The sequence below is a fragment of the Calliphora vicina genome, chromosome 4, assembly GCF_958450345.1.
Source record: "Calliphora vicina chromosome 4, idCalVici1.1, whole genome shotgun sequence".
NCBI lineage: Eukaryota > Metazoa > Arthropoda > Insecta > Diptera > Calliphoridae > Calliphora > Calliphora vicina.
Window position 1 is genome coordinate 107140111 of NC_088783.1, and position 27555 is coordinate 107167665.

The 27555-nt window shown below is 32.1% G+C and overlaps 2 protein-coding genes across 5 annotated transcripts; both read right to left on the bottom strand.

Moving 5' to 3' along the window:
- On the bottom strand, positions 1 to 26141 carry LOC135958192 (uncharacterized). 4 transcript variants are annotated; one of them, XM_065509071.1, is made up of 3 exons: positions 26012 to 26141; positions 811 to 1038; positions 1 to 742 (listed from the first exon to the last, which is right to left on the bottom strand). In XM_065509071.1, exons 1-3 carry the CDS (start codon positions 26057 to 26059, stop codon positions 314 to 316), a joined length of 705 nt encoding a protein of 234 aa, XP_065365143.1. In that variant the 5' UTR covers positions 26060 to 26141; the 3' UTR covers positions 1 to 313. The 4 variants fall into 4 exon arrangements, with proteins under 4 accessions (XP_065365143.1, XP_065365144.1, XP_065365146.1 ...); XM_065509072.1 differs by lacking the exon at positions 26012 to 26141 and adding an exon at positions 7713 to 7923; XM_065509074.1 differs by lacking the exon at positions 26012 to 26141 and adding an exon at positions 7705 to 7923.
- Positions 17231 to 21509, bottom strand: LOC135957600 (uncharacterized). Its single transcript, XM_065508378.1, has 2 exons — positions 20207 to 21509; positions 17231 to 20116 (listed from the first exon to the last, which is right to left on the bottom strand). Exons 1-2 carry the CDS (start codon positions 21109 to 21111, stop codon positions 17431 to 17433), a joined length of 3591 nt encoding a protein of 1196 aa, XP_065364450.1. The 5' UTR covers positions 21112 to 21509; the 3' UTR covers positions 17231 to 17430.
- Positions 26142 to 27555: the final 1414 nt, after the last annotated feature.

Sequence of the window (27555 nt, forward strand, 5' to 3'; positions counted from 1 at the left end):
TTTCAAACCAAAAACAAAATGCAACTAACCCCCAGTAACACGAAGTCTGGTTATGTTTCAACTAATAGTTATACTGACAGTTTTCATACAAAAATAATTTTAAACGACAGTATCTATAACTATTAGTTAAGGCATAACCAGACGTCGTGTTAATGTTGGTAAGTAGTTTTTTTTTTTTTAATTTTATTTTATATACATACATACTTATTATAGGCCTTATTCATAATCGATTTTTTAATTTATCAAAGGTTTATAAAACAAATTTAAAAAGTTATTATGAATATTGAAACTTATTTTTTAATATTCAATTTCTTTACTTTTTGAACCATTTCCAAACTACTATCGTCATGATAGTGATAGTACAAACTATCATCGTCATCCGTGTAGCAGTTGTTGGAGATGATTTATTATTGACCGATACATTTGTGGCTTTTTTTGGCTTGGAAGTTTTTGGTGTAGTACCAGTTGTTGATGGTAAATCATTGTTTTTCGTTTCATTAGCTGATTTTTGTGGAGTGTATTGAAAGTCCTTTAAACTTTCAATTATTTTCTTACAAGTTTTGTTGGCATTATCAATTTTAACAAAACAATTTTGGCAAACAAATTCTTTGCCCTGCTCGTCAGATTCCAATTCACGTCTTATCAAATTGGCAATTAGCTCTGTCGGTTTGTGTCGAGAAATGTCAGTTATAGGCTCACTGTTAAGGGCACAAATATTACCACATTCAGCCTGGGCACGAGTCTAAAAAGATAGATACATATGTGGAAAATTACATTGCTTGTAGTAAATTATTAATTTTCATTCGTTACCTTTCTTTCCTCTAAACTTGTTATAATTTTATTATGAATTTTCCTTGCTTCTTTAATATCGCGTGCACATTTTTTGCATACATATATTTTTTTAACTTTCTGTGGTCCCAGTGTGATTCCAGTTAAATTTTCATATTCATCGATTGTTATGATGTTAAGCATTGGAGTATTATCCGCTTTCGAGACGATACAAATTTTACATTCTTCATTTTCGGCCATTGTGTGAAACTAAAAGAAACAAAGAAGTATTACATATAAATACATATAGATTTGATAAGTATTTTAATATTGAAATATTATCATCCAGTCTTGTACGTGAGATGGGAGGGAGCATTAATATATTACTCCTCGAAACCATTTTGAATTACAATACTGTAATTTCCCTGCTCGTATATATTTTGTATATGTTTCTGAAAGAAGTTTTAACATACATAAGTGTAAAATAAAAATTGACTCATTTAAAGGTACCGGCCCAATCAAAAATCGTGAAATTTTTATTAAAAATTTCAGATTTATCGAAAAAATTTTACAAAACGCAGATTACAAAAGAAATATTATTTAAATTCACCAGATATCACGAGGTATATAACGCAGAGCGGTCTCTTTTATGAAAAAACAAGTAAGAGAGCTTTATTCGGCTGTGCCGAATCTTATAAACCCTTCACCAAATTATACTTTAAAATAAATTTTTTTATTAAACAAAATTTATTTTTTTTTTTTAATTGTTTTAAAAATTTTTTTTAAATTTTTTTTTTGAAATTGTTTTTTTAATTTTTTAAAAAAAATTTAACCATTAAGGCTCTCTTGTTGAAGAGCAAATTGTTTTAATTTTAGTTATACGATTTAAATACTTATTGTCGGGTCTATAAAAGGCAGATTCAATAAATAAATAAAGCGTTTAAAAAAAATATGTAAATTTATCTTTTTTAATAAAATACAATACAAAAAAATGGTTTGAAAGTATCAAATGAAACGCAAGAGTACTATGCAAGTACTAAGTAAGTACGATCGTATAAACTTTTCCATCTCTGATGTTTTTGTTTATATTCCTCTTTGTGATTTTCGCTGTTTTGACGGAAATGCCACTTGATAATAACACAGGCCAACAAATTTCTTGATACCAGAGTACATTTTTCTAAAGTTTTGAGCTGCGTTGAATCCGAATATGAATTCAGAATTTGCTATATTCATAACATTTTCGTTATGAATGCAAAAAAAAAATCGATCTTTCTTTTCGCCTTTATCCCTGGGTTTCAAGTTTTTTTTTTGAAATTTTGTCGCCCTGTGAAATTTTAAATGAATGATTAATGTTGCGACTGACTATCACTATTATTGATTTAAATAATATTTAACAATACCAACTTACAAATGCAACAGTTGTTGTTCAATTCTTCACCAAATAAATATTTTTTTCACCAAGAATTTATATTTTGTTTACTTAAGTATTTTTCTTCAACTTGTTTTATACAGATTTTTTATTATAAAATATAATAATTATTTGTTATTATTTTACAAATTAAATCTAATAACTGACTTAAAAAAGCGATATTGTTATCGTGGCTGTTGGCTTACTAATGCTTTGGCAATAAATTTGTGTTAGTTTCCAGAATGTTTTAAATATAGAGAAAATATACTTACTAGAAAAAAACTCAAACAAAAAAATTACTCAAAAAAGTTACACATACGAATGATGTTTTTGTTTTCACGTAGTTTTTTTTTTTTTGCTAATACATTCTCACCACTTAGGTTTTTGAAATTATCCATTAGAATTCTCAGTAATTGATAACAGAATCGTAAATTTTAAATACATTTATAGCATTCGAGTATATTCGATTTGTCATATTTGTTACATAATCAACAGAAATTGTTGATTACTGTTGCGACTGAGGGATCGTTAAAAGTAAATGCATCGCACTTAGAGATGCTAAACGGGGAATCCCGTGATTTTCGGGATTTTCCAAATCCCGTTTTTCATAAATAAATAGGGGAAATTGTAATTTCTGTGTGACTTTTTCATTCATTTTGACATTCTACATGGCCGAATATCTCAAAGTGATGTTCAGCAAAGTTGTTAAGCTCAACTCCTGCTACAATATATGTAGTTAATAAAGGAAAACGGTATTTTTGGTTTTCCTTGAGTGGGGCTCTAGAAAATCAATTCTTCAACATTTTTTGTAAGTTATCTATCAAAACTCAATTTAAATCCTCTTCAAATGAAATTGATTTTATCTCAGATGAGGAGCTCGAACAAAATGAAAATATTTCGATTGCTAAAAGGCTAAAAGATATCTATATATATAAAAGAGTAACGTTACTGACTGACTGACTGACTGACTGACTGACTGATTCATCATCGCACAGACCAAACGGCTGAAGCTAGAATCACGAAATTTTAACTGTGGGTTCCTTCCTCCCCAAAACGATCCGATAAGAAGGGATTTTTGGAAATTCGAACGTTTAGGGGGTAAAAAAGGGTAAAAACGGGTAAATTCGGTAACCTTATATCTTCAAAACTAATAAAGATACAAAAAAACTTAAAATAGCATGTTACTCCATTTAAAAAATAAGCTGACAGGTGTTTCGTACTTTTTGGAAATTCGAAACTTTTAGGGGAGAAAACGGGTAAAAACTGTATTTTGGTACTTTTTTTGCACCATATGTATCTTTTAAACCAATAAACATAGAAACAAATTTTAAATCGTATTCTTTAATTAACAAAAAATAAAAAATATAAGTTTGGTACTTTTTGGAAATTCGAACCTTTAAGGGATAAAAATTGTGTTAATTTTTGGTACTTTTTCATAAAATATGTTTTTCTATAATTTGACATAGACATACGAATATTTTATTATGAGCTCCCACCACGTTACAGAAATTTATTTGAATGAAATTGTACCACCTCAATGGGGATAAAAAAGGTACCAAAAAGGGGATAAAATCGGGAAAATACATTATATTTGAAATTATTAAGCCAATTTTGATAATTTTTTTTAACGTTGGTTCCTGGATTCATACAAAAATTAACTAACAGCGTGTTATTTGGAACTCGAGTACCAAGGTGTATATTGGGCCAAATCCGGGTAAACAGTTTGGTACTTTTTTTAAAACATATTTATTCTTGGGCACATTAACACAGATTTTAATATTTTGATACATGCCTATAGCATAAACAATTTTGGCAAAATGGAATATTTTTAAATTTCAAACTTGAGGGGTGTTCAAATAAGAAAAGGGAAATTGGTACTTTTCTCCTAATGGTACTTTTTTAAAATTTTAAATTATTTCAGTTATCGACATTAAAGTTAGCTGATATTTATTTGAGTGAAGTTAGTGTTAGGAATAGGGGATAATATTTAGGTACCATAATGTGTGAACTGTACTATAGGTACTTTTTTGTTCATCTAATGGTACTTTTTTGAAATTTCTATAATAATGGACTTAGAAACATGAAATTAAACATATATGGTCCTAAGTGAGTGAGAATTCTAGGGGAGACTTTTTGGTACTTTTTCTTTATTCGAATGGTACTTTTTGTAATTTCTTCACCAATGAACCTAAAAACATGAAATAAAGACCGGAGTGAGTGGGAATCTACTTTTTGGTACTTTTTCTATATTCGAATGGTACTTTTTGAATTTTCTGTAATAATGGACATAGAAATATGAATTTAAGCATATATGGTCCTAAGTGAGTGAGAATTCTAGGGGGAGACTTTTTGGTACTTTTTGTTTATTCTAATAGTACTTTTTTGAATTTTCTATAACAATGAACTTAGAAACATGAAATTAAGCATATATGGTCCTAAGTAAGTGAGAATTCTATGGGGAGACTTTGTGGTACTTTTTCTTTATTCGATTGGTACTTTTTGTAATTTCTTCACCAATGAACCTAGAAACATGAAATAAAGCTTATATGGAACCGAGTGAGTGGGAAACTACAAGTGTGTGCTTTTTGGTACTTTTTCTATATTCTAATGGTACTTTTTGAATTTTCTATAATATAATGGACCTAAATATGAAACTAAGCGTATATGGTCCTAAGTGATTGAAAATTCAAGCGGATACCTCATGGTACCTTTTGTTTATTCTAATGGTACTTTTTTTTTAATTTTCTATAGCAATGGACTTAAAAACATGAAATTAAGCATACATGGTCCTAAGTGAGTTAGAATTCTAGGGGAAACTTTTTGGTACTTTTTCTTTATTCGAATGGTACTTTTTGTAATTTCTTCACCAATGAACCTTGAAATATAAAATAAAGGTTATATGGACCAGAGTGAGTGGGAATCCGCAAGTGGCTGCTTTTTGGTACTTTTTCTATATTCTAATGGTACTTTTTTGAATTTTCTATAACAATGGACTTAGAAACATGAAATTAAACATATATGGTCCTAAGTGAGTGAGAATTCTAAGGGGAGACTTTTTGGTACTTTTTCTTTATTCGAATGGTACTTTTTGTAATTTCTTCACCAATGAACCTAGAATCATGAAATAAAGCTTATATGAACCCGAGTGACTGGAAAACCACAAGTGTATACTTTTTAGTACTTTTTCTATATTATAATGGTACTTTTTTGAATTTTCTATAACAATGGACTTAGAAACACGAAATTAAACATATATGGTCCTAAGTGAGTGAGAAGTCTAGGGGGAGAATTTTTGGTACTTATTCTTTATTAAAATGGTACTTTTTGTAATTTCTTCACCAATGAACCTAGAAACATTAAATAAAGGTTATACGGACCCGAGTGGGTGAGCAACTACAAGTGGGTGCTTTTTGGTACTTTTTCTATATTTTAATGGTACTTTTTGAATTTTCTATAACATAATGGACCTAGAAATATGAAATTAAGCGTATATGGTCCTAAGTGATTGAAAATTCAAGCGGATACCTCATGGTACCTTTTGTTTATTCTAATGGTACTTTTTTTTTAATTTTCTATAGCAATGGACTTAAAAACATGAAATTAAGCATACATGGTCCTAAGTGAGTTAGAATTCTAGGGGAGACTTTTTGGTACTTTTTCTTTATTCGAATGGTACTTTTTGTAATTTCTACACCAATGAACCTAAAGCCATGAATTTAAGCTTATATGGACCCGAGTGAGTGGGAAACCACAAGTGGGGGATTTTTGGTACTTTTTATATATTCTAATGGTACTTTTTTGAATTTCCTATAACAATGGACCTAGACTTTCCAAAAAATCGAAGAATTTCAAAACCGCGGTTTCGGTTTTAAAAAATTAAAAACCGATCGGTTTCGGTTTTGTGATAATTTATTAAATCTTAAGTATTATAGAAACAAAATTAGTTGATAATATAGGAAATGATATACAAATCTAAAATTCAAGCTTGACGGGTTATGGTTTAGTGAATGCGAATTTAAAAGTGATAATCAATGGTACTATTTCCTTATTGCAATGGTACTTTTTGAATATTTTATAATAATAAACATAAAAATTTAAAATTAGGAACACATTTTGCATTTTCTATAATAATGGAAATATGAAATTAGACATTTACAATTAGATTCACAAAGTGAGACTTGATAGTACTATTTATTTCTTCTAATTGGGGTGGCGAAGCGCACCGGGTCAGCTAGTTATTAATAAATGTAAAAACCCCAAATAACAATATCGAAACCAAATTATAATGTAGATTTTCAACTTGCAAAAGAAATACATCATTTTATTTCTGAAGGAACAAGAGGAAAATACTTGCAGATTTGTTATAAGTATTTGCAAACGGGTTTGCCAATGTGAAAGATGTTTTTCGGCAGCAGCATATGTCGAAAACAAAATTCGTTCCAGAATGGCAGATGAAACCATAGATGCAATAGTATTCTTAAGAAGCTATTTAAAATAAACACTTTTTATACTAAAGTACGGTTTTTCACCAGTATGTCGATTTTTTTCACGAAAAATCGTATAGCAGAAACGCATTCTACGGAAAATTCTAAGAAGAAACCAGAGGTCTAAAATCGCATTCGTCTTTTATCCAATGATGGCTGACTTCATAAACGCATTTTGCAAAGCAACACTGCAATTCATAAGCGGAGTTCAGTATTAAGTGCGAATGGTATTGCATCATTGCATCATTGCAAATGCAAAATTGTAAATGTTTTTGTGTGTATTTTGTTATTGGATTACGGTAAAATTTTGCATTTGCAATGATGCTAGACCATTCGCACTTAACAGTGAATACCGCTATAGTGTTCATAAACGCAATAGATTTTGTTTTGGCAATGTCGCAAGTTCATTATTGCATGAACTGCTTTTATTTATGATTCTTTACAAAACATTTATGCGTTCATGAATGTCACAAAGAATTGCTTTGCCTAGTAATTGCTTTGCATTACTGCGTTTATGAAGTCGGCCGATATTTCAGTATATATATTTTTTTTAATAGTTTTTTTATTGGATAAAAGACGAAATGCGCAAGATAGGATTTGATTTTAGACCTATGGTTTCTTGGGGATAATTTCATAGAATTTTGCGTAGCTTGCGTTTCTGCTATACGATTTTTTACATTTTGATCGTCCATACAAATCGACCCGGCCTAATGTACATACTTTATTGTTATTTCTTCTTATATAATGACTCATGCAAGTATTTTATGCTTTTTAGTGTCTAATAAAAATGAATTGCTAAATAAAAAATTTACTTTCAATTGTAAAGACATAATTATGTACGTTTCTTTCTTATAATTTTCGGGATTTTAGATTTCCCGAAATACCGAAACCCCGGGTCGGGATTTCGGGATTCTTTACCAAATCCCGAACCGGGGTTCGGGATTTGGTAAAAATCAGTCCCGATTAGCATCTCTAATCGCACTACAGAAATCAAAATTTAACAATAAACCATTTTTCACTATTATTGATTTAAATAATATTTACCAACTTACAGATGCAACAGTTGTTGTTCAATTCTTCACCAAATAAATATTTTTTTCACCAAGAATTTATATTTTGTTTACTTAAGTATTTTTCTTCAACTTGTTTTATACAGATTTTTTATTATAAAATATAATAATTATTTGTTATTATTTTACAAAATAAATCTAATAACTGACTTAAAAAAGCGATATTGTTATCGTGGCTGTTGACTTACTAATGCTTTGGGAATAAATTTGTGTTAGTTTCCAGAATGTTTTAAATATAGAGAAAATATACTTACTAGAAAAAAAACTCAAACAAAAAAATTACTCAAAACAGTTACACATACGAGTGTTGTTTTTGTTTTCACATAGTTTGTTTTTTGCTAATACATTCTCACCACTTAGGTTTTTGACAACTGAGTTAGGTCTTTGACAGGAGATACATACCGCTCTATGTATATTAAATTATCCATTAGAATTCTCAGTAATTGATAACAGAATTGTAAATTTTAAATACATTTATAGCATTCGCAATTAGTCATTTATACATATACACTGAATCAATTAAGTCTCCGTACAGACATACTCATAATATAAACTAGCAATTTATGGTCACTTTTCAATACATATTTAAAACTTTTTTTAATTCATTTTATAAAAAATCTTATAAACTAGAAATCAACATAAAAAAAATACAAACGTTTTCCTTAAAAACATAAAAATTTACATAAATTCAATAATTGTACGAAAAGTATCACCAAAAAAGTCTCCGTACAGTTAACCGTTTTAAGGCTAGGAATCCCAATATTAAACTTAATTGCATTTAATATGTGGTAGGTCCTCCTTTCTAAGCAATTGCTTAATTTTAATGGCTGTGCATGGAATGGACCAGCTTTGTTGTTGTCAGGGAATCCAAAAATAAGCAAATTTTAATGGATAGAAAGAAAATTATTATTAACTTGCAAAATGAAGGAAAAAATCTAACCGAAATCAAGGATATTGTAAAAAGACCACGCTCTTCCATTCAGTACGTTATTCAACAGTTCAAAAAAACCGGAACAATGGCAAATAAACAAAGAACTGACCATCCAAGAAAAATAGATCACCACTTAGAGAGAAGAATTGTACGATTTGTAGAAGGTAATCCAAAAATTAACGCATGTTTAATTGCGGGAAACTTGAAAACTAGTGATGAATTAACGGTAAACCCCCAAACTGTAAGAAACGCTCTTAAACTAAATGGATACAATGGTCGAGTAAGCCGTAAGAAGCCCCTTGTTCGAAAAGTGAACATGAAAAAGAGATTGGATTACGCTATCGAGCATATTGATAAAGATTTTTTTATTTTGGGATCGAGTTATTTTTAGCGATGAAAGTAAATTGAATGTTTTTGGTTCTGATGGAAGAGAAATGTTATGGAGAAAGCCAAATACTGAAATGAATCCGAAGCATTTGACGCTAACCGTAAAGCATGGAGGAGGTAACGTTATTGTTTGGGGTTACATGGCTTCATCTGGGGTGGGATAACTTATTTTTGTTGAAAACACTATGGTATAATATGCATACCTTAATATATTAAAAGAAAACTTAAAACAAAGTTCTGGAAAATTAGGCTTGGGACGTTTGTATTGCTTCCAACAAGACAACGATCCTAATCACACATCTAGATTAGTAAAGGAATGTCTTATTTATAATGTTCTTAAGCACTTAAATCGCACAGCTCAGCACCTGATCTCAACCCGATTGAGCATATATGGGATCACTTGGAAAGAAAGGTTCGGCAGCACAATATAACAAGAAAAGATCAGCTAAAAGCCGTTATAATGGAAGAGTGGTATAAAATAGATTCCCTGACAACAACAAAGCTGGTCCATTCCATGCACAGCCATTAAAATGCTGCAATTGCTCAGAAAGGAGGACCTACCACATATTAAATTCAATTAAAATTAATATTGGGATTCCTTGCCTTAAAACGGTTAACTGTACGGAGACTTTTTTGGTGATACTTTTCGTACAATTATTGAATTTATGTAAATTTTTATGTTTTTAATGAAAATGTTTGTAGTTTTTTTATGTTGATTTCTAGTTTATAAGATTTTTTATAAAATGAATTAAAAAAAGGTTTAAATATGTATTGAAAAGTGACCATAAATATCTAGTTTATATTATGAGTATGTCTGTACGGAGACTTAATTGATTCAGTGTACATACCATCAAAAAATTGTGGGTATATTCGATTTGTCATACAACAACTTCTGTTGATTACTGTTGCGACTGAGGGATCGTTAAAAGTAAATGCATCGCACTTAGAGATGCTAAACGGGGAATCCCGTTCCCGAAAATCCCGGGGTTTTCGGATTTTCTAAATCCCGAAGCCCGGGATTTTTTAATTTTAAATCCCGGGGTTTTCGGGATTTTCCAAATCCCGTTTTTCATAAATAAATAGGGGAAATTGTCATTTTTGTGTGACTTTTTCATTCATTTATCGCAAAGTGATGTTCAGCAAAGTTGTTAAGCTCAACTCGTGCTACAATATCTATATATGTATATAAAAGAGTAACGTTACTGACTGACTGACTGATTCATCATCGCACAGCCCAAACGGCTGAAGCTAGAATCACGAAATTTTAACTGTGGGTTCCTCCCTATTCAAAACGATCCGATAAGAAGGGATTTTTGGAAATTCGAACGTTTAGGGGGTAAAAAAGGGTAAATTCGGTAACCTTATATCTTCAAAACTAATAAAGATACAAAAAAACTTAAAATTGCATGTTACTCCATTTAAAAAATAAGCTGACAGGTGTTTCGTACTTTTTCGAAATTCGAACCTTTTAGGGGAGAAAACGAGTAAAAACTGTATTTTGGTACTTTTTTGGCACCCTATGTATCTTTTAAACCAATAAACATAGAAACAAAATTTAAATCGTATTCTTTACTTATCAAAAAATAAAAAATATAGGTTTGGTACTTTTTGGAAATTCAAACCCTTAAGGGATAAAAATTGTGTTTATTTTTGGTACCTTTTCATAAAATATGTTTTTCTATAATTTGACATAGACATACGAATATTTCATTATGATCTCCCACCACGATACAGAAATTTATTTGAATTAAATTTTACCAAAGCAATGGGGATAAAAAAGGTACCAAAAAGGGGATAAAATCGGGAAAATACATTTTATTGCAAATTATTAAGCCGATTTTGATAATTTTTTTAACATTGGTTCCTGGATTCATACAAAAATTAACTAACAGGTTGTTATTTGGAACTCGAGTGCCATGGTGTATTTTAGGCCAAATCCGGGTAAACAGCTTGGTACTTTTTTTAAAACATATTTATTATTGGGCACATTAACACAGATTTTAATCGATTGAGACATGTCTGTAGCATAAACAACTTTTGCAAAATGAAATAATTTAAAATTTCAGACTTGAGGGGTGTTCAAGGACGAAAAGGGAAATTGGTACTTTTCTGCTAATGGTACCTTTTTAATATTTTAAATTATTTCACTTATCGACATTAAAGTTAGCTGATATGTATCTGAGTGAAGTTAGTGTTAGAAATAAGGGATTATATTTAGGTACCAAAATGTGAGAACTGAACTATAGGTACTTTTTCATTCTTCTAATGGTACTTTTTGAATTTTCTATTACAATGGACTTAGAAACATGAAATTAATCATACACGGTCCTAAGTCAGTGAGAATTCTAGGGGGAGACTTTTTGGTACTTTTTGAATGGTACTTTTTGTAATTTCTTCACCAATGAACCTAGAAACATGAAGTAAAGCTTATATGGACCGGAGTGAGTGGGAATCAACAAGTGCCTGATTTTTGGTACTTTTTCTTTTTTTTTGTTTTTTTTTAATTTTTTTTCTAGTTTTTAAAAAAAATTTATGACAAAAAAATTGTTTGATGAAAAAAAAAAATCGGGTTAAAAAATATCTTTCCCGATTTTGACCCATTGTAGGTCCAACTTACTATATCCTTATCTACATCGTTGCAATGGACTTTGAAATATCTATCATTAGATATCCATATTGTCTATATTAATGACTTAGTAATCCAGATATAGATAAAAAATAGGTAAAAAATCGAGGTTGTCCCGGTTTTTTGCTCATATCTCCGTTATTTATGGACGGATTTTGCTGATTTTAAATAGCAAACTTCTCGAAAGCATGTCTGATAGAATTATTGAAGATTTGGATCCCGAAGATATCTGGGGTCTTCAGAAAATTGATTTCAACAGACAGACAGACGGACATGGCTTAATCGACTCCGCTATCTATAAGGATCCAGAATATATGTATATACTTTATAGGGTTGGAAATGAAAAATGTAGAAATTACAAACGGAATGACAAATTTATATATACCCTTCTCACGAAGTTGAAGGGACGTATATATTTTTAAAAATTACCGAACCCAAGTAGGTTTATCACATCAAAAAAGTTGGCGAAAATTTAACAAATATCTCTTAAACCAAAAATTTCTAAATTATTCTTGACATTCGGATAAGAACTGAATTTTTGTTGATATTTTGTAAGTCCGAGGCGAGCAACTTTGGGGGCTGCCCACCAGCCTCAAATTTAAAACATAAAATTTTCTATAGAAAATATGTAACTGTTATACACAAAATTTTGTTTAGATTTTCTTGGTTGGATTGGTTGGTATAACAATATTGTGTCTGTGAAGTACTCAAATATGCAAAGAATATTTGGTTTGAATGAGTCTCTTCTATGTAATATAAACGCCATGATTGGATTATAACGAAAAGCAAAAGAAATGTGTAAATACACTCAACAACGTTAATTGAATATAAATTCATCCTGTATAAGACCGTTTTAAAACTAATTTCGACATATGGAATTCAATTATGGGGAATGGCTAGTATACACCAGTATTTCTCTTGTACAGAGGGCCCAATCTAAAATTCTTAGGACCATGACGGAAGCACCATGGTATATAAGAAATGAAAATATCCACAGGGACTTAAGGTAGGATCACACGATTGCCGCAATGCATTTAATACAAGTTTGCATCTAAGACCACATGATAATAATCTTAATGCTGATAATGCGCGCTCGACACTAACTTCAGTTGTTGGAGCAGCATGTATTTTTTCCTCCCAATATTCCAAAAGGTTGGCATCGACGTTAACTTTTTCTTCTCGCTAGGTTTCAATTTCGGCCAAAGTATTTAAAAGCTCCATGCATGGCGTTTCATCCTCTGCCGACGAGACAACTTCTAAGCTTCGTAATTTCTGGCGAACCAATGAAGAATTACTATCTAAAGGGGTGGGGATATCTTTCGGACTGAAATAGAACAAAATAGCCGATGTTTATAATAAAGTAAATATAAGCCTTGACATATCCAAATCTGATGTAAGTAGTACAATTTCTTTGCCAGCATTCTTAGGTGAGTTTTTGGCTTCTTCCCTTTTATTTTGTGGAAGAAAGCGTCGAAAGCGTGGATCCAAAAATATTGCTGCATTTACAACGTCTGCATTAAGCAAATTTGGATCTCCCACACTTTAATACAATCAAGTATAGTTGTTCCTTGTATCTTAAGAGTTTCTGTATCATTAAAAATGTGGAGCTCCAATGTTTAGGGACATCTAATGATGGTACACCTAGTTTAACGATTTCTAGGACTTGTCTAAGCAAAGGAAAATGTATAAACAAAACATTATTTTAAGGAAGAAAGTCCGCAAAAAGAGAGGAGATGACATTATTAACTACGCACCAGGGGATTGGCGGATTAGCCAATTACTACTCCTTATGCTCTCTAGCCTCATGTGCGAGAGCCCAGAAAGACTATTTAGGGAACGATGTTCCAGAAACCTTAAGCGTAGATCTCCTAATGCCGGACATTGACAAAGCAGATGAAAAATGTTCTTATCCTCCTCCTCATTTTGACAACTTCTACAGAAGTCGTTGTAGGGCAATCGAAGTCTCCTCGCATGATTGCCAACAGTACGGTGTCCACCACTGCATCACTCAATTGTGAGCGAGTCAAACAAAGAAGATATGTTGTGCGACCACAATTCAGTCGGGATCATATCTGTATATGTGGGATCATAGTAAAAGTTACTAATATGAAGCCTGCATTTGGATAACGGAATCCCACATAGGAAGTCTATGTCTCCATCCTAGTTATACCAAGAATTCTAGACCATTTGTTATAAAATGAATCACAAAGTCTTGATATCGCTGGAGCCGTCATCAATACCAGTACTCATTTGTATAAAATGTGTCACTGGTCTAGATGATGGCTCCCCCTATTCGCCACCTGGAACGCGCCTGATGGTAGACTGATAACTCCAGTTTCCGTGTATTATAAAACCGGTTTTAAAAGTTCCAATACACCCTCAAATTTCCAAGATATAGGCAAAAGTATATTTTTATGGAACCGCAAATTTAAACATTCTTAACTCTGTCATTATTTAACCGATTTTAAATTTTTAAACGACATTAAAAAGTTTTTTTCCGCTAAATATTAAAAAAAAAACAAAAAAAAATTTTGAAATTTAAAAAAAATATATATAAATTTCGGCTGTGCCGAATCTTATACTATATCTACCCTTCATTAATTATACTTCAAAATACAAATTTTAAATATTTTTAGGTAAACAAAATTTTTTTTTTCATTTTTTGGAAATTTTTTTTTAATTGTTATTTTTTTATAAATTTAATTTTTTTTTAATTTTAAAAAATTTTTTAGGTTGAAAAAAAATTGGGTTAAAAAATATTTGTTCCTATTTTGACCGATTGTAGGTCCAACTTACTATGTTCTTATATACGTCGTTGCAATGGTCTTTGAAATATCTATCATTAGATATCCATATTGTCTATATTAATGGCTTAGTAATCCAGATATACATATGTAAAAAATAGGTCAAAAATAGAAGTTATCCTGGTTTTTTCCTCATATCTCAGCCATTTGTGGACCGATTTTGCTGAACTTCTCGAAAGCATGTCTGATAGAATTATTGAAGATTTGGATACCGAGGATATCTGGGGCATAGAATAATATATCCATAGAAGCGTTACTGAGAGGGAAAAAACCTAAGTCTGTTGTCAAAAACCTAAGTCGTGAGAATGTATTAGTAGATAGTTTTGAGGTTGTCTTGGTGCTTTTTTTAATTTTCACCAGACACACAGAGTTCTATAAAAATGTATAAATTTTAATTTATTTAAATTTTGTTCTATTTTCAATACCAAAAATTGAAACTCTGTTCTATAAATTAAATTCTACCACAAATAAAATTAAGTGTCAAAAATTAATAAAAAATATTGTTACGTTTTAACCTTTTCAAAACGTTTGGTTTATTTCCTTTAAATAAACCGGATACTTTTGATTGCAAATAAAAGCCGTTTAGTAGTTTGAAAATTGTAACAACTCTTTATTTCTTTGAAATGTACAACAACAACAGAATTAAATAGCCACTCAATGTTTTTTATACACGTTTATAAATTCTCAGAATTACAGACACAATTTATAATGTACACGAATTTACATGAAAAACACAACACACTTTAAGGCACTTAGATGATGTTTATTCGAAAAGCGTCTCTGATAAACTCACTAACGACTGCAACCTCTGCCACTATTTATAACACTGCATTACCATCTAGAAAGCTCTTTAACTGTCAAAGTTCGAATATTCTAGATCATACGCCATCTGTGGTGTACTTTCTACAATGTTCTTTAACTGATTATTCGAACTCGAATACAGCGTTGCCAACTTACAATCAAATCAACTGAAAGCTTTTATTTAACAATGCCCACAGATATGTTACAGTTTTACAGCACTGTTACTTGAAAGCATTATGCTACTTTTAAATCAGCCGTTAAAATCGTTATATTTGAATTCAAGTACAATTTCGTAACAATATTTTTTTTCATTTGAGCAAAATTAATGTGTTTTGGAAATAAAAGTGTCCTGCAAAGTATTCAAAAAAATTGCCAAATATTGTGTAGAAGTGTAATAAAGTGGTTCGGTCTATATTTAGTCGGAAAATCAAATTTAAAATTTCAAGTATTTTGATGTGTTTAATTCTCTCACAAGATGTTGAATTCACACATCACAAGTACATGTGAAGAGAATAATTATTGTTACTCTCAGTTGCGGCTCTAGTTGTACCCTATGATCTGGGGTCTTCAGAAAACTGATTTCAAGGATCAAGAGTTTTCCAAAAACTCGTGAATGTTGAGGGCTGTAACAGAATGCTATTCCAATCGAAAGTGGAATTATTTTAGTATATAGCATTTTCACAAAAAGTAAAATTATAATTTTTGGAATAGGATTTCTTCAAGTTTTAATTAACATCTTTAAATAATTTTTGATTTAATAAGCAAAACATTGCCAGCCAATTCAAAATTAATAAAAACTATATATTTTTTTTATATATTTGCGAATTAACATAATTAATTGGAATCTAAGGAAGGTAGATTATATTCGTATTCAATTACATTTTAAAACGAAAGAAAAAAAATGATTAGCTTTTTAACGAATTCTACCTTCTTAAAATTTAATAATTTGTTCTATGTGGGAATTACTGGGATCCCGGGAAATTTCTAAATTAATCCCGATTTCCCGGGAAAAGAAAAAACTCTACTGGTAATGCTTTTGAAAAATCACTGAAACAAAAAATGATAACAAAAGTAACTTGCTACCTATTGTTCTTAGCCAAATTTGTACCAAATAGTTTAGATAGCTATTTATTCAATCTTTCGAAAAAAAAGATTTTTTTTTGCTAAATCAAAAACTTTGTTGACTTTTTTTTCAAAATTGAACCCTTTTTAATATTTTTTTTGGTTAAAAGAAAGCTTAGGTCTTTTGATTTAAAATATTTTTGTTGGCTTAGTGGGATTCGAATGGGATATCTATCAAAATAAATATTTTGTAACTCAAGACATAAAATTTTTCACTTCAAATTGACGTTTCGAAACTGTGCATTGGTGGAAAGTCTAGAACCATGGTAGGCGTTCATATTGTTCAGGTTACGATGATTTTCGTCAAACAACCCGAATGTGAACAAAAGAGCGTAATAGAGCGTAAAAATACACACAATTCATTCAGTTTCTTGATGTTGTTGTGGATATTTTATTTTTTACCCAAAAGAGCACACAAATTAAATGCCTCTTTTTGCCTACCAATGGTCTAGAATATCCATAGTCAGTGTTTGTTATTCATGAAATTATAAATATGTAGTTAAGTTACTTTATTTTATTCGATACTAGTTGACCCGGTGGCATTTACTAATGTTAGTTCTTCAAGTTTCTCCAACCCACTCACACCAGCCTGTTCTTATTTATTTGCAAATAAAATATCTAAATTTGTGCAGCATACTTTATGGAGCTTTTTTATTACAGTTGACTGGACTAACAAAAAAAAAGAATTTCCGAGTTTTACCCGGAATTTTTGTTCTTTACAAACTATATCCTGAAAATTTCGAATCGAATAAAAAAAAAATAAAATAAACGTGATGACATTACATACATGGACCATTTCATTTTTATATATATAGATAGATAAAACACATTTAATGATAAAAAAAATATATAATATTGTTTTATTATTTACATAGAAATGTAATCTTTATAATTTACTTAAAATTTATAATTTATTTACTAAATTTATGAATATTTTTTATTTTTTTACATTTATTATTTTTATTAAAAAACAAATAAATAACAATAATTTAATTACATATGTGTATAAAAAAAATTCAAAAAAAAAAATTAATATTCTATTTCCATTGTATCTATTTTCTTGCAATTTTCGTCATCATTATTTTCCAAAACAGTTTGCATGTAATGACCCCAAGCTAGGGTATTAACTTTATCATTGCATATGAAACGTTTATTATCTAAAAAACTTAAACTAACTTTTGTTTTATATTCTGTGTACAAATCATGTAATATTGACTTAAAAACATGCATATTTGCATAATAAATTTTATGATTTAATAAACAATCTTTATAGTCGGACAGACTCAATTTATTGCTAACATTTCTTTTGACACCCTTAGCTTTTTTGGTTTCTTTTAAATCTTCCGTTTTAAATGAATACATCTTTGCTCTTAAACCCACAAATTCCTTCATAAGTATGCCATTGTTTTCATCCTTCATCATCCCTAATACCTTTTTATTCTTTTGTGGGATACCAAATTGATTATTAATTTCATATTCAGATGTATCGAATCTTGTATCGATATCATTTAATATATCATTATAGAAATCATCCGTTTGTATTGTATAAATGAATGAATCTGTGTCCATATAATTAAGTTGTACTTTGGATTTATATTTAGGCAAAATATAATCATAATGGAAATCATACATCTTCCATTTTGAAAGCTCTAGAATTGTAAATCCTAAATAAATTGGTTTATTATAATATGAAAAAGTTCTATTTAGTTGGATTGCAATCATATTCTCATCAAATATGCTATATGAATGAAATTCTGGCTTGGCAATCATAGCTCGAGCTCCAGGTCTTTTACCATCACTTTCCCATGCATTCACTATTTTAATGTTTTTACGTTTATCCACGTTTTCCATTGTTTTACCGTAAACCGCATTATTTAATAATTTAAAGAAATTTTTTTCAAACGTATTTTTTGCATTTGTCCTATGCAAATTATTCAATGAAATATACTTCTGTAGCCAATTGGATTGTTTAAATTTTAAAATTCGATGTATTTTACTTAATTTTAAACCATGTTTTAAACATTGTTGTAAATTTTTATAGTAAATTACATACTCGCATTTATCATTTAAATCAATGAGTAATTTTTTTTCATTCGAATTGGGTGGAGTTTTGTTTTCACAACAGAATGGTAAATCATTGTGGTAATCATGGATTTCTTTTGGATATATTAAATCAACTTCCAATATATATCCAATATCCGAATCAGTTGGAATCGTTTCCAATGAAAAATTATCAATATCTGTTAACCATTCAAACTTGCCTTCTGGCAAAGCTTCTGACATTGCCCAACCATACAAGTTATTTGCATCTAAATATGTCAAGTATTTAGAAGGAACTTTCTCATCATAATCAGAAAGATATTTGTTGTTGGCTAAAGAATACCTTTGAGAACATTGAACTATACCACCTCTAATACCTTTTTGTAGGAACCGAATCATTTCAATGTCTGTAAGCAAATCCAATTTAATTTCAGTTATTTTTAGCATAGCATCCCAAGATAGGCCTGGTGCTGTATAATAGTGGCATGGATCCAATTTATAAATGCTTTTACAAACTGACCTGAAATTTTCAAATACGTCTGCTAATAATAAAACATCACTTTTTAAGTATACCATTAAATAATCTTCTAATGTCTTACATTCAAATTTACTCCAAACTTCTTGGGCATGTGTATAATCTTCTATAGAGCATTTGGAATCAGTTAGTTTGTTATAGAAGTCATCTATGCTTGGCAGACAAGTTTCTTTGAGTTTTTCTAAAGAATTTAAATAATTGTAGGGAAAGACGCCCTTTCTTATTAATAAATTGAATTGATTTTCATCGTCTGAATAAAACTCTTTAACAATTTTTAATTCATCTTTTGTTAAATTTTGTATTAAACTATCCAAACTTGATGGCATAAACCTATATGAATCTAGAAATCTAATTTCAATATTGTTCCCTTTATCACTCTTTATAGTTTTTGATAGAGATATATATAATTCCTTATTTAGGGGAATAATGTTAATGGGGCCATCGTCAATATTATTGAGCTCTTTCACAAATAAATGGCAATCATATGAAGAAAAATTGTGAAAAATGACTGGAAACAATTTAGGTGTTTTGGCATTAAGATTACAAGAATTATGAGCTGGTCCTCTATATTTACCGCTTAAATGACAGTGGTCTCTTACTTTAATTTCATTTGCAATCGGTTTAAAGCAAATATGACATATATCATTCAAAGCATAATCTAAATTTTCCTGTTCGGTTAAGGGTGTCATCGGTATAATTTCCTTTAAATAATGATCATTTAAAGATTTGACATCTGCAACTAATGTTTCTACAAACAATTTAGCAGCATCTATGCCTTTAAAATGACGTAGCTTATGACTTAGGTCATTATTGTTGATATTAGATTTTATAAAATAGGAAAATGCATAGGGAATATGTCTATCAACTAATGTTGTGGACGATTTGTTTCCATTTGGAATACAAGTTTGAATATTTTCAAATATGCATTCTGAGTCGGCATATATAACAAAAGGTACATCGAATTTATTTTTGTAATTTTTAAATTCTAAAATGGACTTATCTGGTGTGGGTACACGGAAAACCAGCTGACTGCAAATCTTCTGGTGTAAATCCAACTTGTCTTGATGATGAAAATGTTGGAGACAATCATCACATACAAATATTTTTGATTCATGTTTCGTTTGCTGAGATCTAATCAATCTGTAAAACACATTGCGATTATATGAATAATAAATAAAATGTATGTATGTAGAAATAAACAAAGTTTGATTTTTTCGATATTTCACTTACCTTGAAATATTTTTGATCCATATATAATGACATATGGTATTATGTGCAATATTTTTCTGAAGAAACAATAGATTGATGTGTTTCGACCTTTTAACTTTGCTTTTATAATAAGGTCCCACAATCAATTTAATGCTCTCATCATATCCAAATACATTAATGCTAATATTTGGATTATTTATTTCAAAGATTGATATATCTTTTACTTTTAATGGGAAGCATAACCCTTTGAAATTCAAGCTGTTACCTTTCACAGTGATATTTTCGGCTTCGATATTTACATTATACTTAGATGGACGACCAGCATCTTTTTTAAAATCAGCAATTGCTGAGATTATAGCCCATTTAAAACAGAATTCATCAGCATTTTTAACGTTTATGCATGCATATTTTAAATGTAATTTCTTTGGCAGTTCTATATATGATGAACCCTTTAGAGGTTGATATTTATTTAAATTTAGATAAACTTTTATTAATTGAACTAAAGTCCAACCACTATCTTTTTCCTGGAATTCTTCTGATTTTTTTCTGATGTTCATAATTTTGTTTGAAAATGTAGATTCAAAATCACTTATATTCAAAATTTCTTCCATCTTGGTTTGAAAAGTTTTCACCTCTAATGGCGTGTTTTCCAAATCATCCAAATTGGGTTTGGCATATAAAGCATGGAGTTCAATATTGTACTTTAATGCATAGTGTTCTTTTAAAAAGACTTTAACTTTCTGCATGAACGGTGTGTAAGCTTCTTTTAAAAATATCTCAGGTATGAGACATTCTTCATTCATATTTTCATATGAAAGTGTCATCACTCTTTTTTTAAACGCGCTTTTCACCATTTTGACATCTCTAAATGGTGCTTGTACTACGTCATTGACCCTTGAAGTAGATGCATGATTTTGTTCATGCATTTTTAAATTTTCCTTGGCAAATAGAATTTGTAAAATATCCGCAACACACCTGCTTCGTTGAAATGCTGTCAAGCAACTGAATGATACTATATTTGTATTTTTACTCTCTATTGTTTACTAACGGAACAATATGAACTTGCACCACTGATTTAAATATATTAATATGCCAAGCTGTGTTTATGTTTGTAAATAACTTTATTTATATGAATTGTTTAAATTATAACAACTATATTTTATTATTTAATTCAGAACGATCGATTTGTCCGAACTATGTGATATACTGGATAGTACCCGTTTTACAATGCAGAAATTGAAAGACAGACAGACGAAGTTTATTGGCGAGGAGTTGAAAAGGTAGAGGGTGTAGTGTACGACTATCAGTACTAAACATTTTTTTGTTTCTCTTTTCCATATTTAAATGCATTTGACAATGATAATATTAATAAGCATCAACAGCGAAAAAGAAATAACAAAATATTAGTAATAAACAAACGGTACTCAATTTTTCTAGTGCTCCGAAATTAAAAATAGAATTTAATCATCTAATTCTCAAGCATGCTTATTCATACACATTTATTAGTCATGTACACTAAAGATGGGGAATCCCAAGATACACACATCTCTACTATCTTCTCTTTGTAGAAATACAAATATGTATTTCCTGTTAAAGACTATATTAGCATAAAAAAAAACTTTGTAAAAAAGATGAATAAAATGACAGCCGTACGTGTGATTAGTTTGAGTATTTTTTTTTTGTTTTGACTACTCTTTATTATACTCAATAAATTTTTTTGGGTTCTCGAAAAAATTCTAATTTCATAAACACAGTTGCACTTTTTCACTGAAAAATATAAAACCTAATTTTAACAATACTTATCGTTAAGAGATACTCCGAATTGAATTATACGGATTATTTTCGTTAAAAATAGTCGGTAAATAACGACATTTGTCAGGTTCTAATTAAGCCATAACGATAATTGTTAAGAAGTTATTTTTGTAACATAAATATTTGAAATAAGCCGTTCTTTGAAAGTACGATTGGTCAACCTTTTTGTGTTCGTTAGATACAGACTGATTTGAGTTTTAAATATACAAATTAACTTGCCTTAATTATCATTTGCTTTTAAAAAATAGTATTCGAATTTTAAGAGCAACTTTTATATGGGGCATAATATCCTTATTTAACACATTTCTGGAGTGTATAATGTTTATTCCTATATTCAAATTTCCTATTGAGCAATTTATTTAGCGATATGATACGAGTATAAACTTATATAAAAGCTAAAAAATCGATTTTAAGACCGTTTCATCTGAATTTTTCGACGGTCCTTATAACAACAAATATCTAAATTCTGAATCAATGATCACTTGTGGTGGCATAGACATATGGATTACACTGGGTTACTTTGATATTTAGAAAAAAAAACTCTTGTTCTTCTGTTTTCAGTAGGTTTCGCGAATATATGTATTTGGGGGAGCTGGTGTTTGATTTTTAAATATAAATGCGATTATTTATATACACGACTACAATTTTATCTACGAAAATACAGTGTACATTTTAATAAATAAAAATTATTTTTTTAATTTTAAAAATAATGAACTTTATATTTTTAACTATATTCGTCGTTAATATGTATTACCGAGAGAAATAGTTAACTTCAAATACTGAATATTAAATTCGTTAGAGCAACCGATATTTTTCGTTACTTAACGACATCGGTAGGAATATATAAAAACTTATTATTATTATTAACGAGGCCTCAAGCACTTCGACCCGTAGGATCTTTTCCTATTAGATGATTATCCTATTAGATGAGAGATCAATTACATCCACTGGGGCCATAAAGGCCCTTCCGAACCATCTTGTTCTGCGTATTGCCAGCATTGGGCAGTCGCATAGAATGTGTTCAGAAGTTTCAGCTTGAAGTTCACAAAACCTACACTGTTCATTCGCAGCATTACCTAAGGTAAATTGGTGATACCTAAAGCCACAGTGTCCTGTGAATAATCCAGTAAGTAGTCTCAATTCACCCTTTCCGAGCGATAGCAACAATTTAGATCTACGTTTGGATAAAGTAATAAACCTTTTAGACTGTCTAAGTCCTGGTAGGTTGTTCCAAAATCGGGAAAATTCCGATTCAACCCAAGAACGAATTCGTTCCATAGTGTATCCACGTGGGATGCCAAAGAACGGTTCAGGGCCTATAAATGGGCGCCGGGCACCTCTATTGGCCAAACAATCAGCACGTTCATTGCCAGCATGGCCTTCATGACCCGGTACCCAGCACAAGGTAAGTTCATTGTGTGTGCCGAGTTCATTCAATGATGTCCAGCAGTCCATAACAACACCCGATCTTACCTCATATGAAGATAAGGCTCTGAGAGCAGCTTGGCTATCGGACATAACAAATATCTTATTATTCCTAACTCTCCGTCTCAAGCATTCGTTAGAGCATATAAGGATGGCGTAAATTTCCGCCTGAAATATAGATGGGAATGTACCCATTGGGATACCTCTTTGAAAATTTGGCCCATATATACCAGCCCCAGTGTCACCATTTGCCTGTTTGGAACCATCGGTAAACCACACTTGATCGGCATTATTCTGCCACCATGTTTGGTTTAACCACTCATCCCTTTCAGGTATAAGGACCCTAAAATTCCCATTTAACACCAGAGTCGTTGGCATATAGTCCGATACTGCAATACTGGGATCATTCCCAAAGATACCCAGTATGCTCATGTGCCCTACCAGGTCACCCGGCATTAAGCGCGATATCTCCGGTAATCTGGATGCACTCCTATAGGCCTCCTCCATTACTGATAAATGTAAGGGTGGGATGTGTAGGATTGCACCCAGAGCATGAGTGGGACAGGTCCTCATGGACCCAGTAATAGAAATACAGATAGGCCGATAGACCTTATCAAGTAGCGATCTTGCTGTTACCTGTTCCACTTTTTTCCACCATGCCAAAGCAGCATATGTTATTATTGGTCTAATAACTGTAATAAAAGACCAATATATCATCTTCGGTCTTAACCCCCACGTTTTACCAAAAAGTCGCTGGCAGGCATATATTGCCCTAGTGGCTCTTTTGATAGTGTTGGATAAGTGAGAATTCCAATTGAGAGAACTATCAAGTGTGACCCCAAGATATTTCACCTCCTTAGAAAACCCTATAGATGAGCCATTCAGTGTAGGCTCTATGAGTCTGATAACTCTTCGTCTTGTAAATGGTACAAGAATTGTCTTAGATGGGTTGATGGTTAACCCCCTATCCAAGCACCACTTGGTGGTAATATTTAGAGCAGTCTGCATCCTATCCGATATCGTTACGTCATCCCACCCAGTAACTGAAATTACTAAGTCGTCGGCGTAGCCATATGTACGGAAACCTAAGTTGTTAAGTTCCTCCAGTAGTTCATCTATAACCAGAGTCCATAATAGAGGCGATAGTACACCACCTTGTGGACATCCCCTGGTTGCCCGTATGGTTTTCGATGACCCTCCTAAGTCCAACTTAATAACCCTTGATGACAGCATCTCCAAAATCCATTTCCTTATAATTTGCGGAACCCCTTTTCTATACAGTGCTAAATCAATAGCACCATATGACGTATTGTCGAAGGCTCCCTGAATGTCAATAAACGCACAGAGCGATATGTAATTGGCATCTATGGCCTTCTCGATTAGCGTCGTTACTTGATGAATGGCAGTCACCGTAGATTTACCAGGTTGATAGGCAAACTGGAAACGGTGTATTGGCTTCATCAAGAGATAGCTATCTCTTATATAACTATCGAGTAGTTTCTCCATCGTTTTTAGGAAAAACGAGCTGAGACTAATTGGTCTATACGACTTTGGCAGTTGTTCAGATTTTCCCCCAGCCTTAGGTATAAATACCACTTTAACCTCGCGCCAAGTCGTTGGCACATGACAAGCCATTAGACTTGATTTGAAGATTCTCGATAGTTGAGGAACAATAATGTCACCTCCTTGTTGTAGAAAGCATGGAAAGATTCCATCTGTTCCTGGGGATTTATATGGACTAAATTTAGATAACGCCCATTTTACCCGCTCTTTACTAAAGATCCTGCCTGCCAACCTGCGATTGCTATTGGATATTGAGGGATCCCATGTGTAAGTCGCAGTTGCACTGAAAGGCAATGATCCTGGAAAGTGAGTATCCAGGAGAAGTTTACAGGTCTCCTCCGGAGACTCAGTGTACGTACCATCTGGACGTTTCAGCATACAAAGACCATTGGTATGATCCCGAGATAAGGTCTTTTGTAGCCGAGTGGTTTCCGGGAGATTATCAATTTTCTCGCAGTAGCTACGCCACGTTGATCTTTTTGATCTCCTGATTTCCGTATTGTATTCACTGAGCCGTTTTGTAGGTGATCCAGTCACCTGTGCGTTTGGCTCTGTTGAATAGACGTCTTGCCTTAGCCTTTAGTTTATCAAGACCATTGTGCCACCAGGGTACATCCCTTTTCGGCCTCCTTGACTTTAACTGAGAACTAGATTCGAAAGCAATACGAATGTTCGAACTTAATTCACTAGCCTCAAAATCAATATCCGTCTTACTAAACATTGAGTTCCTATTAGAATTCTCAGTGTTACCTAAGTGAAAGCGAAATAGTTCCCAGTTCGTATTTTTGGGATTACGACATTTCGCTTCGTACGTCAAAGATCTTTCAATATCGAACATTATATATTGATGATCGGACATAGAAACATCATCAGAGACGTGCCAGTTCCTTATGGCATATGATAGGTTATTACTAGATAATGTGAGATCCAAAACCTCCTGTCTAATACTATTCCTAAAGGTGGGTTCATCGCCCTTGTTTGCTATATATATATTGTAATTGCAAATGAATTCTAATAATGACTCACCCCGTTTGTTGATATCACTGCTTCCCCAAACCGTATGAGCATTGGCATCGCAGCAAATAATCCATCCCAGATTTCTATTTTGGCAATACTCTACCAGTTTAGAGACCTCTGATGAAGGCGCTATTGTATCATCACCTGGCAAGTAGGCAGAGGCAATGACCACTTCGTGTTCGCCTGCTATCGATGGAATGTTTGCCCGTATCGCCACCAGATCCCCATGTAGGAATTCTGAAATAGTTAAAAATGTTAGATCCTTCCTGACAAGCATTGCCGCTCTGGGCCTTGTCGCATTTGAATCATAAATGAGCTTACCATGATCACAATGGAGTCCCTTAATTACCCCTGAGTTGATCCATGGTTCCTGGATAAAGCTTATATCCAGAAGTTCATTGATGAACTTACGGCATAGCAAATTAGACGCTGCCTTGGCGTGGTGTAAGTTCACCTGTAGGCACTTCAAGTGCCTCTTGGCTTTTTGTTTGCTAGCGGTCGGAAACATTAGTGTTTCCTGGACCGCGCTGCCATCTTTCTGCCGCGGTTTGTGCTGTTAAGAGCTGCTTCCTCTGCAGAGGCACTGGCGCCCTTTCGTGGTCTGTTTCCAGAGCTACTCTTCGCTGAGTTGAATTTTGGCTTAGTCACAGAAGAAGTTATACCTTTCCTCGAACTGGTTGGTTCATCAGAGGACCTTTTGTGGGCAATATTGTCCTTTAGGTCATGATGAACCACTCCCGTTGAGTAGGGTACATCCTTCTTCAGCGTAGCAGGCTTGGTGATTGTACCAGAACAAGAAGGTTGGTCTAATTGCATTTTTGGGCACTTAGTGTCCTTTACGCTAGACGCTAGCTGACTTGTTCTGTCACTCACTTTTGCCTTCATGGGTAAATCTTTCGCCACGTGCTGGCGATTAGTAGGCCTCAAGTGCACTGTACCATACCCATAGCCAATGTTGTATTCCTTAGCCTTTAGTTTGGAGGCTGATTTAGGGTCAATTGCAAATGTGATTTCAGCAATACTGCCCTTGCTGACCCGATTCAAGACCTTCCAATATTCTACCGTTAGGTCATCATTCTGGCCTTCGATAAGTGATAGAATTCGGTTGGTGGGTATATCAGGAGCTTCGGGAAAATATCCAACAAATTTCTCCGTCCGTGGAACATCATCCTCTGATACAACCTTTAGTACCGCTTCCTTCCAAGGTTTCAGTGTGGGAACATGATTCTTGATCCACTGTGCTGAATCGTTTCCCTTGCAGTTAAACACAAGCCAGCCTGGTTTAAACGTGCAGCCTGCAAATTGTGGTTTTATCGAGCCTTTTTTCAGCTCCACAATTTTGTCCAGGACTGCTGCTTGTATGAGCTTTAGCTTGTCATCAGACCAAATTGTTATCGGAAAATCTGATGGAATCACCCCTAACCGTACAATTTGAGCTACATCCTTGTACGAAGGTAGAGTAGAATTGGGCGTGTCTATGCTATTGGTAGCAGGTATACCATCTACAGTAGCACTAGCTACTCTTTTAGGGGGGTTAGGTTTCTCAGGAGTGG